Genomic DNA, 26,402 nt, shown 5'->3' with positions numbered 1-26,402 from the left:
CAAATTCTCAGGGGCCCTGTGCTGGCAGCCCATAAAGGGCCAATGCAGACTTGTTTGAGGGCCTGGTATCAGGATAGCAACATTTTCACTGGTTAAGTTTCTCTCCACAGGAGGTGAATCATCGTGAATCTCAAAAGACCCTTTTGACAGATTTTATGACTACATTTGGCAACACTGTGGGCATTTTATTGCAAAAAGGGGTTGAAAACTGCTGGCTTAAATCATCTACACTGAAATGCAGTCAGACCAGGTTTGACCTGTATATAATGTAGTTATGATAATGCTCAAATTTGATCTGCATCACATCTAACAGATGGCCCATATATTTTGATAGTCCCCATTCAAATATTATTTTTGGCTATTAATGGGGTAGCAAAATTATTTTGATAAAGTTGCTTTTAAACTAAGGCTTTCTGTATGTACATTTATTGCACTAACCATGAACTAGATGGAACAAGTAAACACCACTTTAAATTACAACTAGCAGATGAAACAAACAAAAAAAAATTTCTTCAGGTAAGTACAATGACAATTTCTGGATGAAATCACAGCGTTACATAACTTCCCCATAATTCCAGTTTGTTAATCTCAATTATGTATCCTGTATTAATAGAATAAGTACCACATAGATACAAAATACCTACAGTAGCCAATATGTGTGGGTACACTATTTTTACAGAAAGGTACGCAGTGGGTTTGGAAAGGGTTCCAATATGCAGAAGATGGTAGGAAAATGATTGAATGTGTATCTAGGTAACAACACACAACATTACGAATAAAGCATATGCAAACTTTTGAACAAGTTCAATTTCATAAATTAAGCTTTTATTTTCTGTTGTGGCCTAGATGTAAACATCAGTTATATGAAATAGGTTATTCAAGGCAGTACTAAAATCAAGCAGCAATTTTTATGATCCCTCTTATTTTGTTCAATTATTCACATTTTGCATCTTCTGTAAGGTAAACTAATGACAGCAACTGTACAGGTAAGAATTTCACAACTAGTGCAAATATCAATCTTTATTTCCAGAGGAACGACACAGACACAAAACATAATTCACACAAGTATATATATATAAACATGGATGCAGAAAGGTAAACAAACTGACAGTATCAATCTTGGCAGAAACAGTAGATGATCCATGGTGCCATTTCTTTCATCTCTTCCCACAATTCATATTTAAAAAGAAGCTCCATAGTTTAACATTTTCTTTGTTTATTACAATTTTTTTCCATTATTTCAGACTTAGAGATTCAGCATATGCTCACAGGCAGCTTTTGTCTGTGTGGGTGACAAGCATGCAACTAAATATGTCAGTTTTCTCAAGTCAAGTATAGGTACTGTTGTCACATTAGTGATAACAACAGTATAACTTTTCAAGCCAGACACATTTTCTGCAGTTAAAATGTTACTATGAATGGTTCTATTAAACTAAATGTGAAATACTAAAGTAATATAAAACAGTTAATACCCCAACCCCACTAAAAGAAGCACTAAAACAGAATTCAACTGCATTCTTAGTGGATTTTAGTTGTGCATTTAGGAAAGGATGAGACTTCCACTGTTGTCCTCCATTCCCCCAAAATGTATTTCTCTGTCTGTTACAGATGTTAATGCAGGCAGTCACCATATACTGCAATGAGAGTTCAGATCACCCTCTGGCGCACAACCTTCTCATCTTCATGATTTTTCAATCGTCCATCCTGCAGCAGTGGAGAAATCTCTAGGGAAACACAAATTTATATTTGATTAATTCAAGAGGGTCAGAGATAAATGGAATCTTATGTGTGTGTCAATGTAACACACTTCCTTATTTTACATATCAACATCTTAGTAAAAAAAAAAAAAAAAAAAAAGGTCACTAGCATGTGCTGCCCTTCTTCAGAGAAAATGCTAGTCTTAATCTGTGAATTTATATGTAAATCAAAGATCAGCAAATTAAAAAAAAAAAAAAAAAAAAACACACCTTTCATTTCAGTGTCACCATTGTTGGTGCTGGAGATTTTCCGGTCCTTTCCTGGCAATCTGCCATCCACCACATCTGTTTTAACTTGTCCAAGTGTCTGCAACAGCATTATGGTGTCAAAAGAATCGTCTCCCTCCTCTTTTAACAACTCCAACACCTGCATACATGAAGCACAAATATTACAAAACAAAACAAAAAAAATCTCACAATAGATTCTTTAAGCCTTTAAAATATCAATTTCTCAGAACATTATCATCAATATGAATGTAGACAAATGCATTAATACAATTCATTAATGCTTTAAGTATCTTAACTATGTTCACATCACATGAAAATTTCTTACAAAATTCAAGAACACAAATTTAGTATAATTCATCTGTAAAGGAAGGAGTGATGCTCTCTAAAAGTAATTGGATGTAGGTATTTAAAATTACAAGAAGATTGTAAGATAAAAGCTACATTCAATAAAGAACTGCACCTATCAGCAGCTTTAATGTATGCTGCTGAATCAAATCTGCCAATTAAAAGGCAGTTTAAATAAACATTTTCCATTTCAAATGCACAGTGATCAAAATGACATGACAAAACTGAAACACAGAATTTATAGGTATCATACAGTAAGCAGGTAATGTCTAGAGAGTTCTTTCCCAGAATCTATGCAAACAACAAAGACAGCAAAAACCGGATCAACACACCTTTAGGCACTTATAACTCTTCAGCTCACTGAGGTTCTCCTCCAGAAACAGCAGATAGAGTGCTTGATCATCCCAGGTCACCTGCCCAAACTGCATTACCCCTATAGTGGGTAACATCTCATAAGGTTTCAAGAAGCCCATGTTCCTTCTGAATGGAACCAACATGGCGTACATGCACAATGGCAACAGCAGCAAATACACACAAAGATTGATGTAGCTCAGCAGCTGAAAGATGCCCACAGCAACTAACTTGCACTGCATGGCCGGAGGTACTGAGGAGTCGTTGATAACCGCTCCAGTCCGGATGTCACATTGAAACTCATCTGTGATGGAGAGACCGATGTAATAGCAAAGGTAGATGCAGGCCAACATGAGGGCCAAGAAAGTGATGGTGCGGCAGAGGAGGTATCGGATCAGTAATCCTCGAGAAAAACGTTTGCTTCTCAGGTACTGCTCCACCAGAGGATATTTAAAGTAGCTCTCGGTAAGATCTCTCACAGAGCTAAAGAAAAAACATGCAAGAATAACAGGATTTAAATGTTATAGGTATGTAATAGGAAATGGTATGATTGGTGAGAGATGATGGTGGAAAGAAAATATAGTTTGTGAAAATGGCAATTTTTTAGAAACATACAGATGTGAGGTTAGCTTGAATGTGTATGTATTTCAATAACTCCCACAGAGTGAAACCATGTGACAGATCTGTGTGCTTTGTAAACCCAGTCACTCTTCAGGTGTCAAGAAGAACTTTCAGACATTTTCTCTGCTCTTTGTGCGTGTCCAGTTTACCTCTGTGAGCCCATGCGGGCTGACTCAGAGTCCAGTTTTCCTGCTGTGTAAAGGCATTTAGACAGTTTGATGGCTCTGTTATAGGAACGGTCCAGTTCTTCCATTATAAAGGTCAGATCAGAAGAAAGCACAGGAGCTCCTGTGAACCGCCAAAACAACGCTGGCATGTAAACTGATACTGCCACCAGCAAAAGGATATAAGGGAAAAACTGCAGAGAGAGGAGAGAGGAGTTAATTTTAGGGGATCACGTGTCCTACAACATATTCATGATTTTCTTCCATTATTTATTTGGAATAAAACATTCTTTAATACTATTTGAGGTGATTTTCTTGATTATCTTATTGTTAATCTTGAAGTGAAGGTGAATTGTGTGATTTCTCTAGTAGCACCAAAGTGATTGTGAAAATTATTTGTTATTGTTTCAGGTTTTGCATACCCACAAACAAACTTTAGAGATGTAACCTGATATGTTATCACTTTGTTTTGGAAAATGCAGAAGAGTTATATCGATCACATGTTCAATATGGAGTACTGCAAGGCTCAATATTAGGACCTTTGCTTTTTACCCACTATATGCTTCCTTTGACATTATCAGGAAACAAAGTTAGTTTTGACTGTTATATTGACAATCCTTTATATTTTCTCAAGGCCTCATAAAACCTTCCATTTCTCTAAATTGCATACATGATATTAAAACCTGGATTATTAATAATTTTGTACTGCTTAACTCAAAAAAAAAAGGCCTTACTAACTAAACTAAAAACCTCCAAATGTAATGACCTAAATACAATCTGTAGATGAATTATCACTGTAAAGAATCTAAGTATACTGTTTAATAGCAACCTGTCATTTTAAAGTCACATTTCCAGCATATGCCCTCAATGTCAAATCCTGAAAAGTTAAGCCACGTTAATGACCTCAAGACTAGTTATAATCTATACTATATAACGCACTCCCTTAATTCTCCAATTTAAATCCCCTATTGTGTGTCTCTGGACAACAAACAGCAGTGTTTCTTATCCCTGAATGAATCTGTGTTTTGAATGAATCAGTTTGAGCAAATGACCCATTCATAAAGTATGACCATTTTTTTTTTTTTAAATAGAGTACTCAAATTAATTTAAGTAGTCAATTTTAAGTAAGCTCTAGACTACAATACTTAGAAGAACCAAGTAAAAAGTGTGAACATGTTTTATGGGTTTACCTTGTGCAGCCATAGTGGCAGGCCTCCTGTGTCCTGTGTTTGCACTGCAGCCCAGCAGTACGAATCCACATAAGCAGCCTGACGCCATGAGAACTTTGTGGGGGAGAAACAACTAATCTGGTACCTAGAGAAAAAGAAAATCAGATTTTTTAGATAGAAAATAAATCAGTGAAGTCTTTTGCATCTTTTTCTTTAAAGCTTGAAGTGGTCGCTATTCACTGTCATCATATGGATTAGCACAAGCAAGATATTATTTCAAATTTCCTCTTTTGTGGTCTGGAAAAGAAAGGTGACACAGCAATAGAACAACACGGGGTGTATTTTTAGGTGAACCACCCCTTTATAAGCTGTAAAACTAATTTCACAGACCCTAAATCAGTCCCTCCATTATTTCGTGGAACTTTTTTCTGATTTTTGTGGCCTAAAATGACTGATTTTACTGAGGTTTTTCTCAAAATTTTCTTATTGTTTTGCAGTGAAAATATACCACAGAAAACATTCTTCTAACACTTTAATGACTTTTCTGACTTAGACAAACATTGTAGGGCTCCAGACTAACATTTGAGGACACCAGCAACAGTGCCATTAAGTTCTACAGAAGGTGGCACCAGCACCTGACAGTAAAGCAATCATCCTAATCACACATGTACATCTTTGATGTCTGCATTTACATATGCAAGATGTATTTTTGTAAAATTATGAATTTTTTGTTTTATACATGGGGGCAACCTATGAAGGATGAACAAACATCGCCACATTAAAATAACTTTCAAATTCGGTAATACTTAAAGCTTTGAAGTGCTGGGAAAAGTTGTGTGAAGCATTTTAAATAACTCGAAAACATTAGACCATTTCTGTTGTTCCTGTAGTTCTGCTATGTTAAATCCATGCTGAATGGTGGTGGTGGTGATTTGTGTTTATTGAACAATGTTTTTTCCTGGTTTCCACATCAGTGGCGTTTGTTCTGATATCTGTAGCTACTACAGAATTCTACGCCGAATTTGAATGCTTCTCACAAGATTTCACACAGATGTTATTGATTCTTTGGTGAATTCGACTGCTTTCTTCACTGTATCTCCCAGCACTGTGAATATCGGTGTTGCGTGATCAAGATCAGCCCGCGGCTCCGGCTCAAGCAAATAACGGTTTGTGCTGTGTAGCCCTAACGAGTAGTGCGAATTCTTTCCGCTTTCAGTTTGTTTATCCAATGTAGTTCTTGTAAATCGGTCATGATGAGAACGCAAGGCTGTACATTCCATTTTTGGAACTGAGAAACAAGCTTTCTTTGACTGAAGGCACATTGCGATGATGTCACAGGACGCGTCTAAGCCCAAAATCTGTGGAAAATCTGCGGCAATTACGAAAATTTGTGAGCTCTTGCGAAAATTGTGGAGTTTGCTTGATTTGCGATAAACTCAGCGATCGCAGTATCGCAAAATCCTGGAGGGACTGCTAAATTAAATCTGTACATCATATAAAGCAATCAAGTCTCTTCAGAAAATTTGGACTAAATGGCTCAATTCATATGGATTACGATCACTTCATGAACTTTATGAAGCATCAAACTGGTAGTTACACAGACTGTCAAAGGAGGGACAGAAATCTCTCAGATTTCATTAAAAATATCTTAATTTGCATTCTGAAGATGAACTGAAGTCTTACATGTTTGGAACAACACATGAGAGCGAGTTAATGATGACAGAATTTTCATTTTTGGGTGAGTTATCCCTCCGGTCGACTCCATGCAAATCGACCAGTTTACATAACGTCATTGTTGATGTGTCATTCCAGCCCCAACAGGTGTGTCTGTGTGAAAGAGCAGTGCAGTGCAGTTTCGTCTCAACACAAACTCTAGCATTTCTGCTCTTGGTGTTTTTAGAGTCTGTCGCCTCCCTATGAACATTTATATGAACAGTTCACATTGCATTTTTATTTTTTGTTGTCTTAAGGTACTGTGCAACAAACCTTGCATTCTGTACAAATTAAAAACACGGATGAAAAAATATTTTGGCTCTTATGATATTACATTGTACAATTAACATTATAAATTTACACTGTAAATAAAGCTTCACTAAACATTATATGTGCCATGTCTCTCATCCAATAATCACAATGAGCTTTGTTACTTTTGATAAGTAAAAATCTCAACTTTCAAATTGTATAAGTGCAAATAATTGTAATAATGCAAATTATGCCTACCGCTTTTAACAAAAGTGCAAATGGTATCTCTTTTTCAATTTACATTCTTATATCACCACAGCTGTATGAGCTGTTGCATAATCTTTTTTTTCATCTTTAATCTTCATACCATACCTGCAGAACTATTATCAAGATTGTCAACAAGAATTATATTGTTTGTTCGATGCTAAATCAAAATCAATACAATACAGCTGTATAAATTTAGTTTTTATGTTTAGCTATTTGTTCCCCGGACATCTGTGTAAGTGCTACATAGGTATACTTCCCTAGGGGAAAAAAAAAGGAACCTTTGAATGCAGAACTTAATGTTTTGTGAGATAAAATACAATAAACTTTTACTTATAATGCCTACAAAATTATATACGACCTAATGTAATGCACTTCACGTAATAACGTACAGCATAATCTGCTGTCACACTTACTGAAGCCTCATCAAAAGAGTATGTATGTGCCAAATACCTCTGAAGATGAGATATACATTTACCTGCAGCAACATGAACATACCTGTCCTACAGACTAGAGACCAGGTTATGTTCAGAGAATAAACTGCTATAGCTACTTACCCTGAAAGTAACTTATGTTTTTTTTTTTTTTTTGAAATGAAATTTTCCTCTTCGCAAACTCACATGCTTTCTGGAATCTCCCAGGTGTGTAAAACACCAAAAGAAAATATAGCACGTAGAAATGCAATTCGGGCCATGCATTGCCTTCACTGCTCTCAACAATGAATAAATCCACGTCATCGGGGATGGAGCATATGGTTAGATATGAGTTCTTGTGTGAAGTGAAAACTCTGAGAAACTGAACAGACAAGCAGCACATGAATTGATGCCATGCATAATATCTCATGATGATCGTGAGAAAATGTCATACCGACAGACACTTCCTGCGCGAAGGCCAGAGAGATAAGCAGCAGAGGCAGACCCACCGCGACACAGGTGACCATCTTATCCAGGGCCAGCTCCAGCCGGATGCCTTTGTACCTGTTCTCTGACGCGGGGTCCTTGAGCACGAAGTCCGTGAACACATACTCTGTGGCGGCGTGCGCTATCGCCATGACTATCTCTTCTATTATCTACAAACTCTCTAATCACAAACATGCATCCAACTTTGGACTGACTTGAAAAGAATGCGGATGCTTGCTCAAAGTGTGCTCATTCTCTCAAAAGTTAACGTTGCACGCTTTACGTATGAAAAGATGCAGCAATTGGTTAGTTAGATGTAAACACGCAAACAACGACACTATTTCCCTCAAACATTTCGTTGCTCTTGTTGCTCTTCGTTTTCATTTTCTTCTTCTTCTACATGAGTTTTTATTATCGGGCTGCGAACCAACTAAATACATGGAGAGCGCCACCCGCTGTACCGAAGCACGAGCAAGATGAGTTTCCAGTAAACTTTAGGGTGAAGAAGTTGCACAGAGCAAATTAAACCAATCAAAGGTTTTTTATTTTTGATTTTTTATGCAACTCACTATAAAAAGTTGTCAAGTCTTTAAGATATTTATTTTCATTAAATCCTCAGTTTGTGTTGTTCAAAACGTTTTTGTAAGATTGGTATACTTAAAAAAAAAAACTGGATGATTCTGACCCCAGCATAAGTGTGGATTTCAGGAACAAAAATGTAATAAAATTTTAAAAACTGGTCCAAAAAACAAAAAAAAAATAAAAATAAAAATGGAACATTTGTAAACGTAATATATCCCCAAATCCCCAAACAGCTGTCAGTATTTAAAGTTTGTATTTAGTTATTTATTTTCAGAGATTGGCCCTCAGAAATAGTTATTTGTGTAAATGCAATGTAAAAATAGAATGCAAAACATTTGTTTTTTTGCGCTGGCTTTTTTCATGTCCCTTTAGGGGCTCTGTAGAGTTCATTAGTAATCCATATTTGGAAATCTGAAAAAGGGTGATCCAATCCAATTTTGATTTGAAAAACCAGCACAAAAGTAAGATGCTTACCTGATCCCGGATAGCGAAACGTGGGATTTCCAAATCCAGATCATTCTGATCCAGATTACATTTTTTGAACAACTGCCCCCTAGCTATTACTGCTCTGCTGCAGGACAGCAGATGTGATTTTTGCAAGACAATGTGTGACACAAGAGAGATACATTTATGACTATTAGACTTGGTATAAATTGTTTGGAAAGCAATAACATGCTTTATCTCCAGGAAGCTTTGTTAATTGTGACCAGCTCTGTGACTGGCCCTCAATTTCAACAAGTTCAGGGATCAGTTACATAAATTTAAATAAATCTTTTCTGATTCAAATTAGGCCAATCATAAGTTTTTTTTTTTTTTTTATGCGACTCACTATAAAAAAAGTTGTCAAGTCTTTAAGAAAAAAAAAAAAAATTATATAGATGACTTAGTTGTAAGACTACACTGTAAAAACCCGACAAGTAACTTAACTCAAAACCGTTTGAGTAAACAGATATCCTTAAAAACCTGACAAGTTAGGTTTACTCAAACCATTTGAGGAAACCGATTGCCTTAAATCCATTTAAGTTTTAAAAACTAGTCTTAGCATTTCATGCAACTGGCACCAGGTGATAAAATGTAATGTACTGAAGCGAATACTGTAACATTCAAGTAGATGAAATCACATTTTGTTCACCTTTTCATAAAAGCATGAAACGTGGTACACTTGTATAGTTTGGGTCCCTGAACATTTTCAGAAATGGAGCCATCGCAAAAACGCCTCATGGTCACATTGGCAAATTGCAAATGGCAAATGGCCATTACCAAATTATGTATTTTGTATTATATCTCCTGAACTAAACATGATAACACAGAAAAGGTGATGTCTACCCCTATGTTTTTATGGTCAAGTATTACAATGATACCATATAGTTAATGGTGAATTCAGTGACGTTGTGAGAAGAATTACAATGAAATCATAGTACCTGAGAAGATGCAGAATGAAATTTCAAGCATATTTCCTGTAAACTTAATTACAATCACTTTCTGGGGCCAGAGTTGTCTATTATGTTAGTGTCCACAAGGGGAAACATTTATTTCAGTTGATATTATCAGTGCAGCCTTCCTTCTTAATGAACTGTCACTCTGTCACCCTGTAAACTGTCAACACTCTACCTGACTCTACATTTACATTTATTATTCATTTAGCAGACACTTTTATCCAAAACAACTTACAATCGAGGAATACAACATGCGATTCATCATGAAAAGTCAAATAAATACAGGAAATGCTCGTAATACAAAGTATTAGACATTGCTCAGATTAGTACAAGCTAGAACAGCGAGGGATTAAGGAAAGTGAAGGTTCTTTTATTTAATTAAGATGCAGTCAAATGTTGACTAAAGAGAGATGAGTTTTTCAGCTGTTCCTTGAAAATTGTCAGGGATTCAGCATTCCAGATAGGGCTGGGAAGATCATTCCACCAGCCCGGAACTGTGAACGAGAATGTTCTGGACAGTGATTTTGAGCCTCTCTGTGATGGTACCACGAGGCATCGCTCATTTACAGATCTCAGACTTCTGGAGGGGATGTAGATTCGTAGTAGTGAGTGGTAGTAAGAGGGTGCTGAGTCTGTGGCTGTTCTATATGCAAGCATCAATGTCTTTAACTTGATGTGAGCTGCAACCGGTAGCCAGAGCAAGGATATAAAGAGAGGTGTGACGTGGTCTCTTTTGGGCTCGTTGAAGATTAGACCTGCTGCTGCATACAAACTTTAAATGCCTTTTACTGAATTCAGTGCATCTTGAACTTGTATTTTTTGTCTCCCATTTTCAGGACTTACCTTTGAAGAAGGCCACTGTCCGGCAGAGTTTTGTGCGATCAGCAGCTGTCCTTCCATCATCACTTTTGGTGGATATTAACCACTTCATACCCGAAAACACCCCTTAAGACTTGCTGTTATACACTCTAAAAAAAATGCTGGGTAAATATAACCCAGCACTGGGTTAAAAAGGGACAAACCCAGCGGTTGGGTTATTTTGACCCAGCGGTTGGCAGTGGTGTAAATTCCAGGGGTCAGAATGTAAAAGTCCTGCCATATGTTGACAGACAGCTGATTTCAGCAGAGGAGGTACCAAGTCATTCCTTTCAAGTCACAAGCAAGTCTCCAGTCAAATCCTAAGTCCTAAAAGAGTTAAAGTTAATGAGATAATTGTGACTAAATGAACACGTTAAAAATAATTTTGGAAACAGTTGTCGGGAGCGTGGTGGTGGTGACGCTGAAGGCAAGCGACCATGGTGTTGTAGTTTTCGTTTATAGCCTAAGTTTAGCTTTTAAGTTCTGGCGCTTTTATTTAGGCTTTAAAAATCATCAAAGTTTTTATTATTTTGTGAAGATTATTTTGATGGACAAAATATGTAAGTTTCATGAACTATGGTTGAACACAGAGCTTATTTTTCGCGATAATCCAAAAAGCCTATGGAAAAATCCTATAGGCCTTGTGTGGAGGGAACCAGTGTCATGCTAACAGTCGATCCTCCTACAAAGTGACATCATAGTTCCCCCACTCTATTTGGCCCTTATCAGAGTAACTTAGATCTTTTAGCTTGCCCATGTTTTTCCTTCTTCCAACACACAATACACAAATAAATAAATAAATAAATAAAATACAGAGAACTGAACTCTCTGAGTTGGATGATGACATCACTGTTTTCTTCAGGGCTGCTGCTTTACAGCTGAATTGAACTCATTTCATAGTTAATGGTCTTTGCACAGTCATTGAACTGAACTGAACAATTACACTATTGTTTCTTTCTTTCTTTAGAGCTGCTTTTACAGCAGAACTGATCTCTGCTTGCATCTTTGAATCATTTCCCCACTTTAATGCTTTTTTGAAACAATCTGTACAATCACATACAAAGCACTATATAAATAAAGGTCACTTAACAGGGAGAAAGGCAAGTTATTTATTTAGTTTTGTTTATTTGGATATGTCCATCTCTGAAGTTCTGGTTTTGTGGCAATGTAAAAAAAAAAGAATAATAGTACAAACCATATTAATAGTAGGCCTATAAATAGTTAAAAATATTGTATAAGTGTTCTAAATTAGTTGTTTATTATTATATATATATAGATTTATGCTGTAAAATATTAAATTAAATGTATAATACTTATAGGGCAGAGTGGGGTAAGATTAGCCACTTTTCTTTTCATTTTAAATGATCAGAATGTATCTATGACAAAGGGTTCTAAAAATAATACTTATAAAAGTGTTCCCATGGCTCAGTTTGCCCTGGGTTAGGGGTAAGTTAACCTGAGTCGATTCAGTGGGTTAGATGCACCATCTGGGTGTAAAAATGACCATCTGACAGGAGCACGTCAGATACCAAGCCAAATAAATGATGTTTCATTAACAAGGTTCGGGAGGAGCACGTCAGATACTTAGCCTAATTAGCACACAGGTGGAGCTCACTTAAGATAATCACACTAGAGTATAAATACAGCTTACTTACCCCTGTCCATTGACGGTTATCAGCATCTTGGTGAGCCTGGATAGCACAATGTCGCAAAGCCAAAGCTCTTCGTCCGAAGACCCACCTAACTCTCCTCCGGTCCCAACACCGCTACCTGCCGGCTCCAAGGCCACTCCTCCTCGGCATGACACCCCAATCGAGCCCCAAGCTCCAACTCGCGGGCGCGGTGCAGCCCGAGCAGTCACTCGCCTCCCAAGACGCCTAGGCCTACCCTCGACTCCCCGGCGTCCTCCTACCGCTCGGCCAGGCCTACGATTCCGGCAAAAGAAAAATGGACGGTGTCCAGCACTGGCCAAATCAGACGTCCAACCTTCACGAAAGTTGAGTAAGGCAGAATTATATGACTTATATACCAATTTGCAAATTACTAACAACTCTCCCGAATCCACCCCAATCCCAAAGAAGAGCAAAAAGAAAGGGAAACTTACAGACACGCCTCGCCGCACTCCACCATCCTCCTCCGGCGCAAGGCCGGGTTCCCAGAGTCGATCAAACTGCGGCAACAGGCCATCAGCAAGCCTGGGCCGCGCCCCGCATCCAGCCGCCGCAAGGGTACATGCGACGTCAGCCGCAGCCCAGCCTCTCACCGCGGCTTCTGTTCCTGCACAGAGGGCCATAGCTCAAGGAAGCACTTGGCCGCCTCCACCACCGATCACAGCCCCAGCAGCACGCTACTTTAAATCCAGACCCTGCAGCCCAAGCAAAGCGCTTGGTCGAACTGGCCGTTGAATACAGCCCCGCCGCCCGCTCCCTCCAGCTTTGGGTCCACGGCTCAAGCAAGCGCTTGGCCGAACTGGCCACAAAATACAGCCCCGCCGCCTGCTCCTTTCGGCTTTGGGCCCACGGCACAAGCAAGCGCTTGGCCGAGCTGGCCGCAAAACACAGCCCCGCCGCACGCTCCTTCCAGCTTGGGGTCCGCGGCTCAAGCCAGCGCTTGGCCGAACTCGCTGCCAAACTCAGCCCCGCCCCCAGTCCCCTTCACCACTCTCCTTCAAGCAAAATCCCAATACTCACTCTTCTCTGCTACACCAATGCCAGCCCCATCAAACTCCATCGCCTCTGAACCGCCACAAGTGGCGCACAACATTAGAGCGCAGATATTAGCAGGTGCAGATGTCGATCTCTCTTCTCTCCTTTCCCTCCTGCCAACCTCGGACTCAAACCGGCAAATAGATTGCGGAGATTTTTCAGTCACTCTAAAAAATCCGAATCCTCTGTCAGCAAGACTACTCTCTTTTTCGGAGTTCACCATCGCATTTAGTCGTTTCACAGAGATCATCTGTTCAGCCTTCCCCCACAGACGACGCAAACTCAATGATTATCTGTCCATCATAGCCGAACTAGCATTGTCCCTACGGAGGGGGGTCACTTTTACACGTACCACAAGCTTTGTTTTTGCTTTTCCGCTAAATGCGCAGTAAGAGTCAGCCAATGGAACCAGTGCCCATATTGGAGCGCAATTGACCCAGATCTCCACAGCCGAGTATTTTTAGGCTGCAGGAATATTTCCTGCGCAATCTGTAGGTCAGTCGCCCATTCCACCATGTCTTGCCCACAAGTTAACCCCTCTATACCCCCATGCATCGACACCTCAACGAAATCTACCAGCTACGTCCCAAGAACCGCAACCACGACTTTCTCGAGTCCCGAGCAAAATGCCCCTTTAGCAGCAGACGGCAGGCAAACATGCTACGCATTTAACAGTAAGAAATGCGTTAGACAGCGCTGCCGTTTCCTCCACATTTGCAGCTATTGCGGCGGAGCTCACGCTCGCATGGTCTGCCCAGTTCTCAAAAGTGTGAATAAAAAATCAAAAAAATACCTATCGACTCCTGTGAATATTTGTCACCTGACCAGCGAACTCGCTCACCACCCAGACAAAGAATTCACTAATTATCTTCTCTCGGGCCTCAGAAATGGTTTCAGTCCCGGCGTCGAATGCGCGCTCTCCCAAAATTTCATATGCAATAATCTCCAGTCCGCACACGCAGAGCCCGATGTCGTACATAAATTAATCAAAAAAGAAATAGAGTCAGGCTTCATGATCGGCCCTTTCGATAAACCTCCCTTCGAAGTGTATCGAGTCAGCCCCATCGGAGTGGCTACTAGAAAGTTTTCAGGTAAGAAACGCCTAATAATCGATCTATCATCACCACATAATTCCACGGTCCCAAGCATTAATAGCTTGATCCCCCTCGAGGAATTTTCTCTCAAATACCACGACATAGATCAGACAGTCGAACTGATTAAAATTGCAGGTCAAGGAGCCTGGCTCGCGAAAATAGATATAACTTCTGCCTTCAAAGTGATGCCTATCCATCCAGATGCATGGCATTTATTTGGGATACGATGGCTCGGGAAATTCTATTTCGCCGTTCGGTTAACCTTCAGATGCAAAAGCAGCCCAAAAATCTTCGACACGCTGTCAGAAGCTGTTTGCTGGATTTTGTCGAATAATTATGCAATTCCCCACCTTATTCACCTCTTAGACGACTTCCTGGTCATCTCACCTCCCAACGCAATCCCAGCCGCCCACATTCTCACAGTCCAAAAAGTTTTTTCCGAGCTCGGCATCCCTATCGCTCAGGAAAAAACAATGGGCCCCGCTACATCCATCGAATTCCTAGGTATCATTTTAGACTCAGTCAAATTTCAACTTTCCCTGCCTAAGGAAAAGATCGATAGAATAATCCTTGTCGCGTCTATCCTCCTCGACAGCCCAAGTTGTTATAAACGCGAACTCCTTTCTCAGCTCGGGCACTTAAATTTCGCAATGCGCATCATTCCCCAGGGCCGCCCTTTCATCTCGCATCTTCTCTCACTCGCGCGTCATCCGTACACGGGCTCGAGGAACGCATTTCCCTATCTAACGCATGCCGCAACGAACCTAAATTATGGATAATGTTCCTTAAACAGTGGAATGGCCTTTCCCTTTTTTACAGCAACCAAATTTAGTCTCCCGTCGACATCCAATTATTTACTGACGCAGCCCCCTCAATTGGCTACGGAGGGTTTACCAAGGTCGTTGGTTTGCAGCTCCATGGCCCCCCCAGCTGCAGGGCTCCCCTCTGTCCTCAGCCTTCTTCGAGCTCTACCCCCTGGTGGTAGCAGCCTCTCTGTGGGGAAACGAATGGGCTTCTAAAAGTATCTTAGTACACTGTGACAACGAAGCAGCCGTCCAGTGTATTAACAGAGGCCGCACTCATTCTCCTGACCTCATGCCTCTCCTTAGAAGCTTAAACGTGGATAGCAGCATGCGACCAATTCATAATGATTGCTAAACATATTCCAGGTTCAGAAAATCAACTTGCTGACTCTCTGTCTCGCTTTCTGTTCCAGAAATTCAGGAGGCTGGTTCCAGAGGCGGACCAATTCCCCACTCCAGTACCTCACTATTCAGAATTAATATTCCCGTAACCCACCCATTTAAACCCCTCCTCGAGGCATCACTAGACACTATCCTCCAAGCAGTTGCTCCTAGAACCCTCCAGTCATACGTGACGGCGTGGAGATGTTTTAAAGCATTCCACCTATCATACAACATACTGTTCCCTGATTTTTCCCTACTTTCAATCACCTCATTCATATCCTATCTCAACAGCGTTAAAGGTCTCCAGATCGCGTCCATCAAAGGTTATCTGAGCGGTGTCCAGTTTTTTCACAATCTGATGTTCGGTGCTCCCTCACCCGAAATTAATAATTCTCAAACCTCCCTTCTGATTAGGGGAATCCAGCGATCCCAGCCCACCCATCCTGACTCCAGGCAACCCATAACACTAGACATCCTCACAAAATGTATTCACACACTCCGCACTCGTTACCAACCGCTCAATACAGCCCGTACTCTCGACGCCATTTTTTATTCTAGCTTTTTTTTCGGTTTTCTTAGATGCTCAGAACTAACCATCTCTTCTAAATTCGATCCAAAAATCAACCCCACCATCTCAGACCTAACCATACTTGATAGGGAAAGAATCTCATTCCTAATCAAACAAAGCAAAACAGACCAAGCCAAGAAAGGTCATTTTATCTACATTTTTAAGCTCTCTTCTCCAATCCAACCATACCAGTCCATCTTCGAGTACCTCCGCCTTAGAAATTCTCAGACTCAATTCCCCCACGAACCACTATTTTTAGACGACTCCAAAAAACCTGTCACTCGTTTCTGGTTCCAAAAGCATCTAAAATCCGTCCTTCAATTATCAGGTATCCCAGCAGGGAATTTCTCTAGCCATTCTTTTCGCATTGGGGCAGCAACATCAGCAGCCCAAAAAGGTCTCTCAAAACAGCAGATCCAAACGCTAGGAAGATGGTCATCAGAAGCATACCAAAAGCTACATCAGAACCAACCAATTTCACATTAAACAAGCGCACCAAACCCCCATCGGTCACCGCTAAAACGCATTTCCCTATCTAAATCACAAAAAAAAAAAAAAAAAAAAAAAAAACAGCTCTACACCGTCTGGCCAAATACCGGCCAGTCAACTTTATCTTTCCGTCTTACGTTCGGAGAGGCTTACCCGTTTGATGGCGCGAGTATTTTCCTCCCATCAGACGTCGGCGAGAGCCTCCCGTCTAGACAACTTTACTTTTCCTTTCTACAGACGGCGAGGCTTATCCGTTCGATGCTGCGAGTATTGAGCTCCCGTCGGATGTCGACGAGAGTCTCCCGGCCTGACAACTTACTTCTTTCAAAGGCTCACCCCGTCCGATACCGTGAGTATAGAGCTCCCTTTGGACGTTGGCAAGAGCCTCCCGGCCACACACCCTTACCTTTTCCTCCTACAGTCAGCGAGGCTTACCCGTTCGATGCCTTGAGTATTGAGCTCCCATCGTACACCGGCGAGAGCCTCATGACAACACAACTTTACCTTTCCGTCTTACGTCCGGAGAGGCTTATCCGTTCGGTGCCTTGAGTATTGAGCTCCCATCGGACGTCGGCGAGAGCCTCCCAGCTAGACAACCTTACCTTTTCCTTTCTACGTCCGGAGAGGCTTACCCATTCGATGCCTTGAGTATTGAGCTCCCATCGGACGTCGGCGAGAGTCTCACGGCCACCTAACTTTTCGTTCCTGTTTGACGGGTAGCGATGCTCAGCCGTACGACGTTAAGAGTCTCGACCTCCTGCCAAACGCTGTCCAAATCTTTTCCCCCCGCCTGGTGAGGCTTACCCGTTCGATGCCCTGAGTCCTGATCTCCCATCGAATGCCGCGAGAGCCCGCGCAGGTTTTCCTTTTCCCGCTCCCCGGCCGGCGAGGCTTACCCGTCTGGATGCCGTTGAGTATTGTGCTCGTGTCAGATGTCGGCGAGAGTGCTCCCGGTCGGGTTTCTTTACTCGCTGCCCACAAACAGGTCTTATCCATCTGACGTCGTGAGTATTGATCTCCCGTCGGATGTCGCTAGAGTCCTCTTTGCCGGCGGCCCAAAAGCCTGTTTATCTGCTCAACTGAGAGGACCTACACGTCCATCGTCCTGAGTCTCGATCTCCAGTCGGAGGCTTCATGGGCCCTCTCGGTCAGTTATCCACCCTGGTTGCCCACTGATTAGCAGGGGCTCATCAGCCAGTAGAGCCCGTACGCCAACACCGTGACCTATTCCAGTCGAGGCAACTCGGGCCCTCCTGGTCGGGCTACCCAATCACGTTCCTTCTTCGGCCGGTAGGGCTCATCCGTTCCAATGCAGTGAGGTGCTCCGGTTGAGCAACGGCTCGAGCCCTCCCGACCGGGCGCCACAAATCACGTAGTTCGATACCAGCAGCCGGTAGGGCCTACCTTTACAAATGTATTAGTCACTCCCTCAGGAGTACATAGGCTCTTCCAGCCTGCCAACCAGCTGACTTTCCAAATATCAGCCCCGCCAGATCTCAATGCTATTGTGTGGGTCCGGTCCTTAGTCTGGCGGCTGTCCTCTTGCTATTGCTTTTTGGGGGGTACTCTAGGTTCGGGCCATTCCCAAGCCCAGAGCCCTTCCCCGCACAGCACGCCAAATATGCATTTTATACTTCAGCTAATTATATGTAAGTGTGAACTCGTGAAATGATGTTTCATTAACAACGGTTCGGGAGGAGCACGTCAGATACTTAGCCTAATTAGCACAGGTGGAGCTCACTTAAGATAATCAACACTAGAGTATAAATACAGCTGACTTACCCCTGTCCATTGACGGTTATCAGCATCCCCCCTCCACCCCATCGCCTCCACTTAGAGTTCATTTTACACTTATGTCGGGGGGTACTCTAGGTTCGGGCCATTCCCGAGCTCGGAGCCCTTCCCCGGACAGCACGCCAAATATGCATTTTATACTTCAGCTAATTATATGTAAGTGTGAACTCGTGAAATAATCATTTAAAAACGAATTTAATAATTTCCTTTTACAGACAGACATATTTATTTTCTTAAAGTTAACTTTAACAACATAAAACCAACCAATGAAGTTTAAATTTCAATATTTAATTGTTTGCATTTTTTGAAACAATATGTTGAACACCACATTATAATCCCTCCTAAAAACAGACTAAACAGAGAGTTTGTTGGCCATTAGTGAATACAGGTGAAAATATATTTTTATTTATTTATTTAAAAAAAAAAACATAGCAATATCTGGCAACACTGACAGAACTTAAACTGATAGTAATCAAAAGAGCCCACAGACATGTTATTGCTGACAGGATACCACATCGATAAGGCAAACGCAAAAAAAAAAAAAAAAAAAAAAAACAACAACAAAAAAAACATCATGAAATTATCTGTCAGAAATGTTATCAACGCTATCATAACAGTAGCATATAACACTAGTGCAGAGATCTGTAGAACAAGTATGTTACGTCTATGCTATTTCATATTGTAGTTACATTTTCACAAAGTCGTTCTAAAAACATTAATAAGGGCACTAGACAAAGTTATCATCTATATAGCAATGGTTATTAATGAAAATTATAACAGTAATACGCCTATGTATTGCTGAATGAAAAATAAACAACTGATAAAGTGATATACCCCTAACCTGTAATGGTACATCAATGTGATATCATTTAACAATGCTCATTCCTCTAAAACGGAGAAAATATCTTTCACAAACATCTACATATCTGTCTCTTTTAAAGTGTTTAGTGTATATAATGAGTGGGTTATTATAGCACAATTCCCACCCAACTTCAAACCCTGGCTACGGCCGTGGTGCCTTCCATTCCCCCCATGTGTTTCTCCTTTTCACAGTCTTGCAGAAATGATGGGTGGTTTCCAAAATACATGGTCACATGACAGTAAAAGTGTACAGTTGCCAAGATGCAGGGGGTGGGTGCAGTGTGCTATCTTCTCTTGTAATTGTATATTTGTAACAACTGGAGAATTTGTATTCATAAGCACACACCCTCCTTGTGCCCCTCAAAATGTCTGTGCATGGCCCTGATATACAGTGAGTATAGACGAACTGTAACACCCCTTTAAAAAAAACAAATTATTCTTTGCAGCCTGAAATGAAGACAGACACAACTGTTGTTTTATCCAGCTGTATTTACAGTGCAATTTATAACATCCAAGTGAAAGATATAACAGCAACATGTCAGAAAAAACAGAATCACTGAGTTGGAAAAAGGATCACTCCTTGTGTCAGTATTTTGTTGAAGCACTGTTTGCTGTAATTACAGCCTTTAGTCTGTTGGGATTTGCACTAGAACTAGCTTTGCACATGTAGACTTTTTTCAATATTTGCTCGATCTTCTTTATGGAACTGCTTGAGTTCAGTTTAATCTGATGGTGAGCATTTGTGGACTGCAATCTTCAAGTCATTCCACAGATTTTTAATAGGGTTCAAGTCTGGGCTCTGACGAGGCCATGCTAGGACATTCAGCTTTTTCTCCTTGAACAACTGTGTGCTCAGTTTTGCTGTGTGCTTTGGGTCCTTGTCATGTTGCAAAGTAAACCTTCTTCCCATTGACAGCTTTCTGGCAGAGGGCCAATTTTTCCTTCTTTCCTGACAAGTTCTCCAGTCACTGCTGCAGAGAAATACCCCACAACAGGATATTACCACCTCCATGCTTTACTGGAGGAATGCTGTTGTTTGGATGGTGAGCTGTAGTGAATTTCCGATAGACGTATCGTTTGGTGTCGAGGCCAAATAAATCTTCAAGGTGTGTTTTGGCAAAGCTCAGTCTGACTACGTGGCCTTTCCTGAGGTGTGGCTTTTTTCGTCAACCCTCCATATAAGCCGCATTTGTGGAGAATTTGTGATATTGTTGTCACATGCATGCAATGACCACTTTTTGTCATAAATTCCTGCAGCTGCTGTTGGTTGCCTCTTTGAGCAGTTTCCTCCTCCGTCTTTCATCAATTTGGAGTGACATCCAGGGAGGCTCTGTGTTTTACTAAATACCTTCCACTTATAATAATAGACTTCACTGTGCTTGCTTGATTTACTTAACAGAACAGACACAAATTATTCTGAAATTATTGATATATTGTTTTGTCTTTGCAATCAATTTTTTGTCAATGGGTTTCATGTGATTGATGTTGTAAACCTGATATGTTGTTTTGAGGGAGTGATCTCTGAACTTTTTTTTCATTGTTATTAAATATATATATATATATATATATATATATATATATATATATATATATATATATATATATATATATATATATATATATATTATTTGTCATTTTGTTAATGTCTTACTGAATGTAATTGCTGGCTTTAGAGGTATCTGGGGAAAAATTACTGGAGCCCAGAACAAAAAAGTTAAAATATACAAGCTAATTGTGGGTACAATTATACATCCAGATGTCAACACCCTTACAATGTATACTGCTGAATGCTCAGACAAATGCATATGAAATGATTGTAAAATGTATAACGTAAAACCAATGTGAAATGCACGCTGTGATGCCAAAATGACACTTACATACAAACCCTTTGGATACATATAATTATGAAACACTCAAATACCATTCTTCAAAATAATAATACTACTAATAATATTCATAATTCAGCCCTTTATTTTATTCATTTTCTTCTTTATTATATCCAGCTGATCATTTTTTATAAGTTCATAAACAAATGCACACAATTAAGATTACAAATAGTTCAAATTAAAAATAGAAATGTTGCACAACAATCTTAAATCAAAAAATAAAAATAAAAACCAGCTCATATGTACAGCCATAAAAACAAAACAACTTATGGAGTAAGTAAGTAACTTATTCATTCACAAACTCATTACTCATCTTACTTTTACTCAGCTACTAACTGGCAATAATTGCACATTTTGTGTGTCTGCTTTATCTAATATACCTGATTCCATTAATTAGTGTAGACTGCAAGACCTGTGGCGAAATTCCAAACAGTGTTTTTGTGTTGCTTATTTGCAACAATTACAATAACAGCAATAATAAGAGATTCCTGTTGTGTACAGCTAATGAGCTGATGAATGCTGTTGTCATGGTAACATTCCATGCGAAGATCATGAAGAAGATACATTGTCTTTCTTTGCCCCCTTCATCAAGTGTACTCTAGATGAAACAGTCCCCACTTAAAGGCCTCTGCTCTAGCACATAGGGACGCTCACTTCTGACTGGAGAGACATTTGAAATGTGCTGGAGAGTAAACTGTCTAGGTTATTTAGCAGTTAAATGTTTATATCATAAAGGAGCTCTATGGTAAAGCTGTGATGGATTAATATTTTCAAGTACCCACAAGAGGCTTGAACAGTACATTGTTCTTTAAGCTGATTTTATTAACTGAAAGACTAGACAACTAAATGAATCATTACTTGCATGTCAAAGCAAAAAATAAGAAAGACTAACATTTATATCTCATTTGTTCAGTAGTTGTTTCCCTCAAAAGCTGAGAGGTTTCCAGCTATGCAGTGAGATTGCTAGATGAGGTAGTGGGCATCACCATCACAGCTATAAATATCCCTTCTGAGGGATCATAGTCACTTTGTTCTTTTTTCAGTGTGCTACAAAGTGTGATAGGACAAATCCAAGGAAACACATCACAGTCGATACAAACAAAAAAACAAAAAAAACTGAAAACAAACAAACAAACAAACAAAAAAAAAAGGATGTCACTTTTACAAAGTTTTCACAATGTATATGAACATTACATGATTTATTAAGTTTATTAAGAACATAAACAATGCAGTGAATATAAATTCATTTACCACTGTCTGTAATCCATGATGACCCTGATGACCTTGATGACCCTAAGTAAAATAAAAATAAAAAGAATGAATGTATATAAATTCATATAAATCTGTTGACACTCACTTTGTCTGGTTTAGTCATTCATCCTCTCTAAAGAGTTGTTAACATTAAAAAGTTAAGTGCATAATAAAATCCCCTAAGTGAGAGAGGAATTATTCTTAACACAACAGAGAGTTCAGAACAGAAAGTATATGCATACTTTTGATGGTTTATAGGCATCACGTTTCATGCTGTGTTTATTCATCTTAATTTATCAAAATATTGTACTTTTGGATTTTAAATTTTTTGCAAACTTGAAAAAATAAACATTTACTGCTTTTATATGAACAAGCACAACTAGGAAATTTAATTAAAAAAAAGAAAAAATCTCATTTTGTGCTCTAATAAAAGAAAGAGAAAGACCAGGGTGAGAAAATAATTATTTCAGTTTCATTTCTTGGTAACCTATCCCTTTAATGTATGTTGTTTTGCATTTTGTATAGTTTTATTTATATATTTGCATATTTGAATATTTGCAATAACAAAAAGTTAATTATTTGTCATTTGAATAAAGGCAATTAAAATAAAAATTTGTGGAACAACTCTTATCCATGTAACGGTAAGATATCCGCATTTTATTTTTTATTTTTATTTTTTAATCAAAGCCAATATGAAAGATAAAATTAACCATAAAGAAAGCAGAATTTCAAGTTCTGGGCAATGACTTTCTGGTGTTGTTCTGACATTTTGACATTCAGCTCAGCTCTATCCCATTTCTGTGGATCATCTTTGAGATGTTTCTGCACTTTGATTTCACATTGAATAAAAGCTTATACTAAATCTGTTCATCATATAAAGCGATCAAGTCTTTTCAGAAAATTTGTCTCAAGAGCTTAATTCATATGGATTAGTTTTAAGATCTCTTTAAGAACTTTTTGAATCATCAAAGTGGTAGTTGCATAGACTGTCAATGGTGGGACAGAAATCTCTCAGATTTCATTTGTGTTTGGAAGATGAACGAAAATCTTACTGGTTTGGAACAACATGAGGGTGAGTAAATGACAGAATTGTCTTTTTTGCATGAACTATACACCCTATTTATGGGTGAACTAACCACCCTGTGCACACTCTTAGACCAATGCACTTACACACACACCTTTCAAGTATCTCCTGGGTACCGGGACAACAGGTGAACTTACTCATAACGTGTGCAAGGGCTCAAGAACCTGTGAGTGACTTAACAGTGTATGCCTACCTTTAAAGTCACCATGAAATCAAAATTGAGATTTTGAATTTTTTATGGAATGATTTATCAATGGACGTAATTATTTATTTATTTTTTTAAATGAATGTGCCCTCATAATCTTAGATAAAAAAACATTAACTTCCCCTCCCCCTCGCAACAACATTTCTGAGAACAGAGCAAAGAAACATCACTGACAAGCATTTTCATGACATAATTTCTTGAACTGCTTTTGTAAGGCACACTACAGCAAAATGGTCAACTTTGTTGCACTTCTCTCTGGTTTTTTTGTTTCTTGTGCAATTTCAGCTCTGTTTCCCTTCTCACTTTTGTTCAAATTGGTTTTTTAGCAAATCGTCAATATTTGTCAATGTTTCTGGAAGCTGCAGCTTTTTCTCAGAGATTTGTATCTCAATCTGATCAGAATATATTCATCTTCTGGATCCCCTTACGAATGCCTCCATTGACTCCCCTTTCTCTCCACTGATGAAAAATGTGCGCATTCGTATATCAAATTCTTTTAAAAGAATGAAGTGCTTGTCAAATGTCTGAAATTTGACAAGGAAATTATTATTATTTTTTATTATTATAACCTAGTGAATAATGAGTTTCACACACCAGCAGCTCCAGAAAGAAATGTGGAAGTCAGCTAAAACTGTGACAGGATCATTTAATTAGTGATTTGAACCAAAATCAGTTCTATTCATGAATGAATAATTCAGACTGGTTTATCAACGGATTTCTCCAATTCAATGAAATGAAACCGACTGAATGAATGGACAATTAAAGCAGATCTATATGACTACAGCATATATTTTGATCGATTCCTCACAGAGAGCTCTTCTGATGCTTCGAAAATTTGAATATACACCAGGGTAGGAAAAGCTAAATTATGCAAAAGAAAGAAATATATTTAATAAAAATCTGATCCAGAGCACTTAGGACCCCAGACTGTGCCAAAGGTTCACCTTTCAACCGTAAAATGAACCAAAGTACAACTAATACAGTTCAAGAGTGGCTTAGAGTTGGTTCTGTGAATAAACATTGAGTCCAGACTTGAACCCAAAATCCCTAAATCCAGATGTGCAAAAGTTTGTTGCATTATACGCAAAATGTTGACTATAATTAAATGTTTAATTTTATGTTCAATTTTACTAAGTGAGTAAAGGATCTAAATAATTTTGTCAATATGTTATTACCGTTTTTTTTTTTTTTTTTTTTTTTTTTATAAATACATTTGTATAAAAAAAAAATCTGGTTTTATATATCTGTTTTTTGTATTATAAATCTGGTTTTGCTTTGTCACAAGGTTATCATTGTTCTTACCACTGCTTTTTTACCCAGGGTTATATGAATCCCTGTTTTGGAGCAAGGTGCCTGAGGTGACTGTGGCAAGGAATATAAACTCTATTACCAACACCATTATTAAAAGAAAACCACCTTGGATTTGCTTCAGTTTAGCTACGTGCTTCAATTTACCAGAGTTTTAATCACTGTTCAACTTTAATATATATTATTTAAATATGATAATGTTGCAAGAATCACAGGAATTCCCTTGGGAGGAGTATTTATCCTCGCTACACATGATATTCCTCTCTTTCAAAAGAGTCTACACATTAACCATAATGGCCAAGTTATTTTGGAAGTGGATTTGATAGTGAGCAATGCAAGCTTATAGACACTGTTCACCGAACTGCATTTCCCTCCTTGAAAAGATGGGTTAAAAGCATCCCTGGGTTGAGGAGCCTGGAGGTAGCTTTGTCAATGAAAATGGCTCTTTGTACCGTGTTGCCTTAATTATCAGACACACCTGGCTGAAACCTTTCCACCACACTGTTAGGTGTGCATGCTTACAACATTTACCAAGGCCCTGGTGGCCTGTGCAAGTACTCCACCTCTAATCTTTGTTCTGATCACAATTCTTTGGCCCATGCAGATTAAAATCCTGTGTATTCCCTTATATACCCCTACCAGCTAAAGTAAATGTGTTTCTGCCACCCTAACATGATTTGCATCTCATCTTTTGTAATCTGACATATCTGCTCTCCAAAACCTTCACCCTCTATGTTCCTCTTTTGTGGAATGAGCTGCAAACCTCTACCTGAACTGCTGAGACAATCACATCTTTCAAAAAGCAGCTGAAGACAAAACCTCTTCCGCAAGCGCTTCCACCACCCTGTGCAAAACTCTAAGACCAATGCACTTGTGTGCAATTGTGGATGTTTGTATGGCTGCAGCTCATGAGAGGATACTTGCCAAGCTGAAATGCATTTCACTTAAGCCCAGCTCAAAACTTACCTCCCCTGTATTTTTTAAGTACTTCAATAGCTGGTTCAGGCGTGTTTTATTTGGTTGTTTGTGGTTAGAATGGGTGCACACAGAGCAAAGGAAACATCACTGACCCAGCATTTTTATGACATAATTTTTTTTGTACCATTTTCTGTGTGGCACACCAATTCTCTCGGGTTATGTATTTTATTGTTTCTTGTGCAATTTCACCTCTACTTCCTACTCAAGGTTTTCATTTTGGTTTTACTTTGCTCAGGATTTTGCTCAAATCGTCAATGTTTGTCAGTGTTCTTGGAAGCTGCAGCTTTACAGAGATTCATCTCTAAATCTGATCAGAATCCTATCTTGGATATATTCATCTTCTGGGTCCCCTTACA

At 39.3% G+C, this 26,402-nt stretch overlaps 1 protein-coding gene across 1 annotated transcript; it reads right to left on the bottom strand.

The window, feature by feature from the left end:
- Positions 1–1,005: 1,005 nt before the first annotated feature.
- On the bottom strand, positions 1,006–8,062 carry LOC122147642 (pannexin-1-like). Its single transcript, XM_042770751.1, has 6 exons — positions 7,726–8,062; positions 4,657–4,778; positions 3,452–3,660; positions 2,663–3,164; positions 1,968–2,124; positions 1,006–1,724 (listed from the first exon to the last, which is right to left on the bottom strand). Exons 1-6 carry the CDS (start codon positions 7,910–7,912, stop codon positions 1,648–1,650), a joined length of 1,254 nt encoding a protein of 417 aa, XP_042626685.1. The 5' UTR covers positions 7,913–8,062; the 3' UTR covers positions 1,006–1,647.
- Between the last annotated feature and the right edge of the window lie 18,340 nt (positions 8,063–26,402).

This window comes from Cyprinus carpio, chromosome A15, assembly GCF_018340385.1.
Source record: "Cyprinus carpio isolate SPL01 chromosome A15, ASM1834038v1, whole genome shotgun sequence".
NCBI lineage: Eukaryota > Metazoa > Chordata > Actinopteri > Cypriniformes > Cyprinidae > Cyprinus > Cyprinus carpio.
This window is presented reverse-complemented; position numbering and strand designations above follow the sequence as displayed.

Coding starts and splice junctions, on each gene's coding strand:
- LOC122147642 (XM_042770751.1), bottom strand. CDS start 7,912: ATGGCGATAGCGCACGCCGCCACAGAGTATGTGTTCACGGACTTCGTG. Junction 3,661..4,656: donor TGCCACTATGGCTGCACAAG/GTAAACCCATAA, acceptor CTCTCTCTGCAG/TTTTTCCCTTATATCCTTTT. Junction 3,165..3,451: donor GCCCGCATGGGCTCACAGAG/GTAAACTGGACA, acceptor TTTTTTCTTTAG/CTCTGTGAGAGATCTTACCG.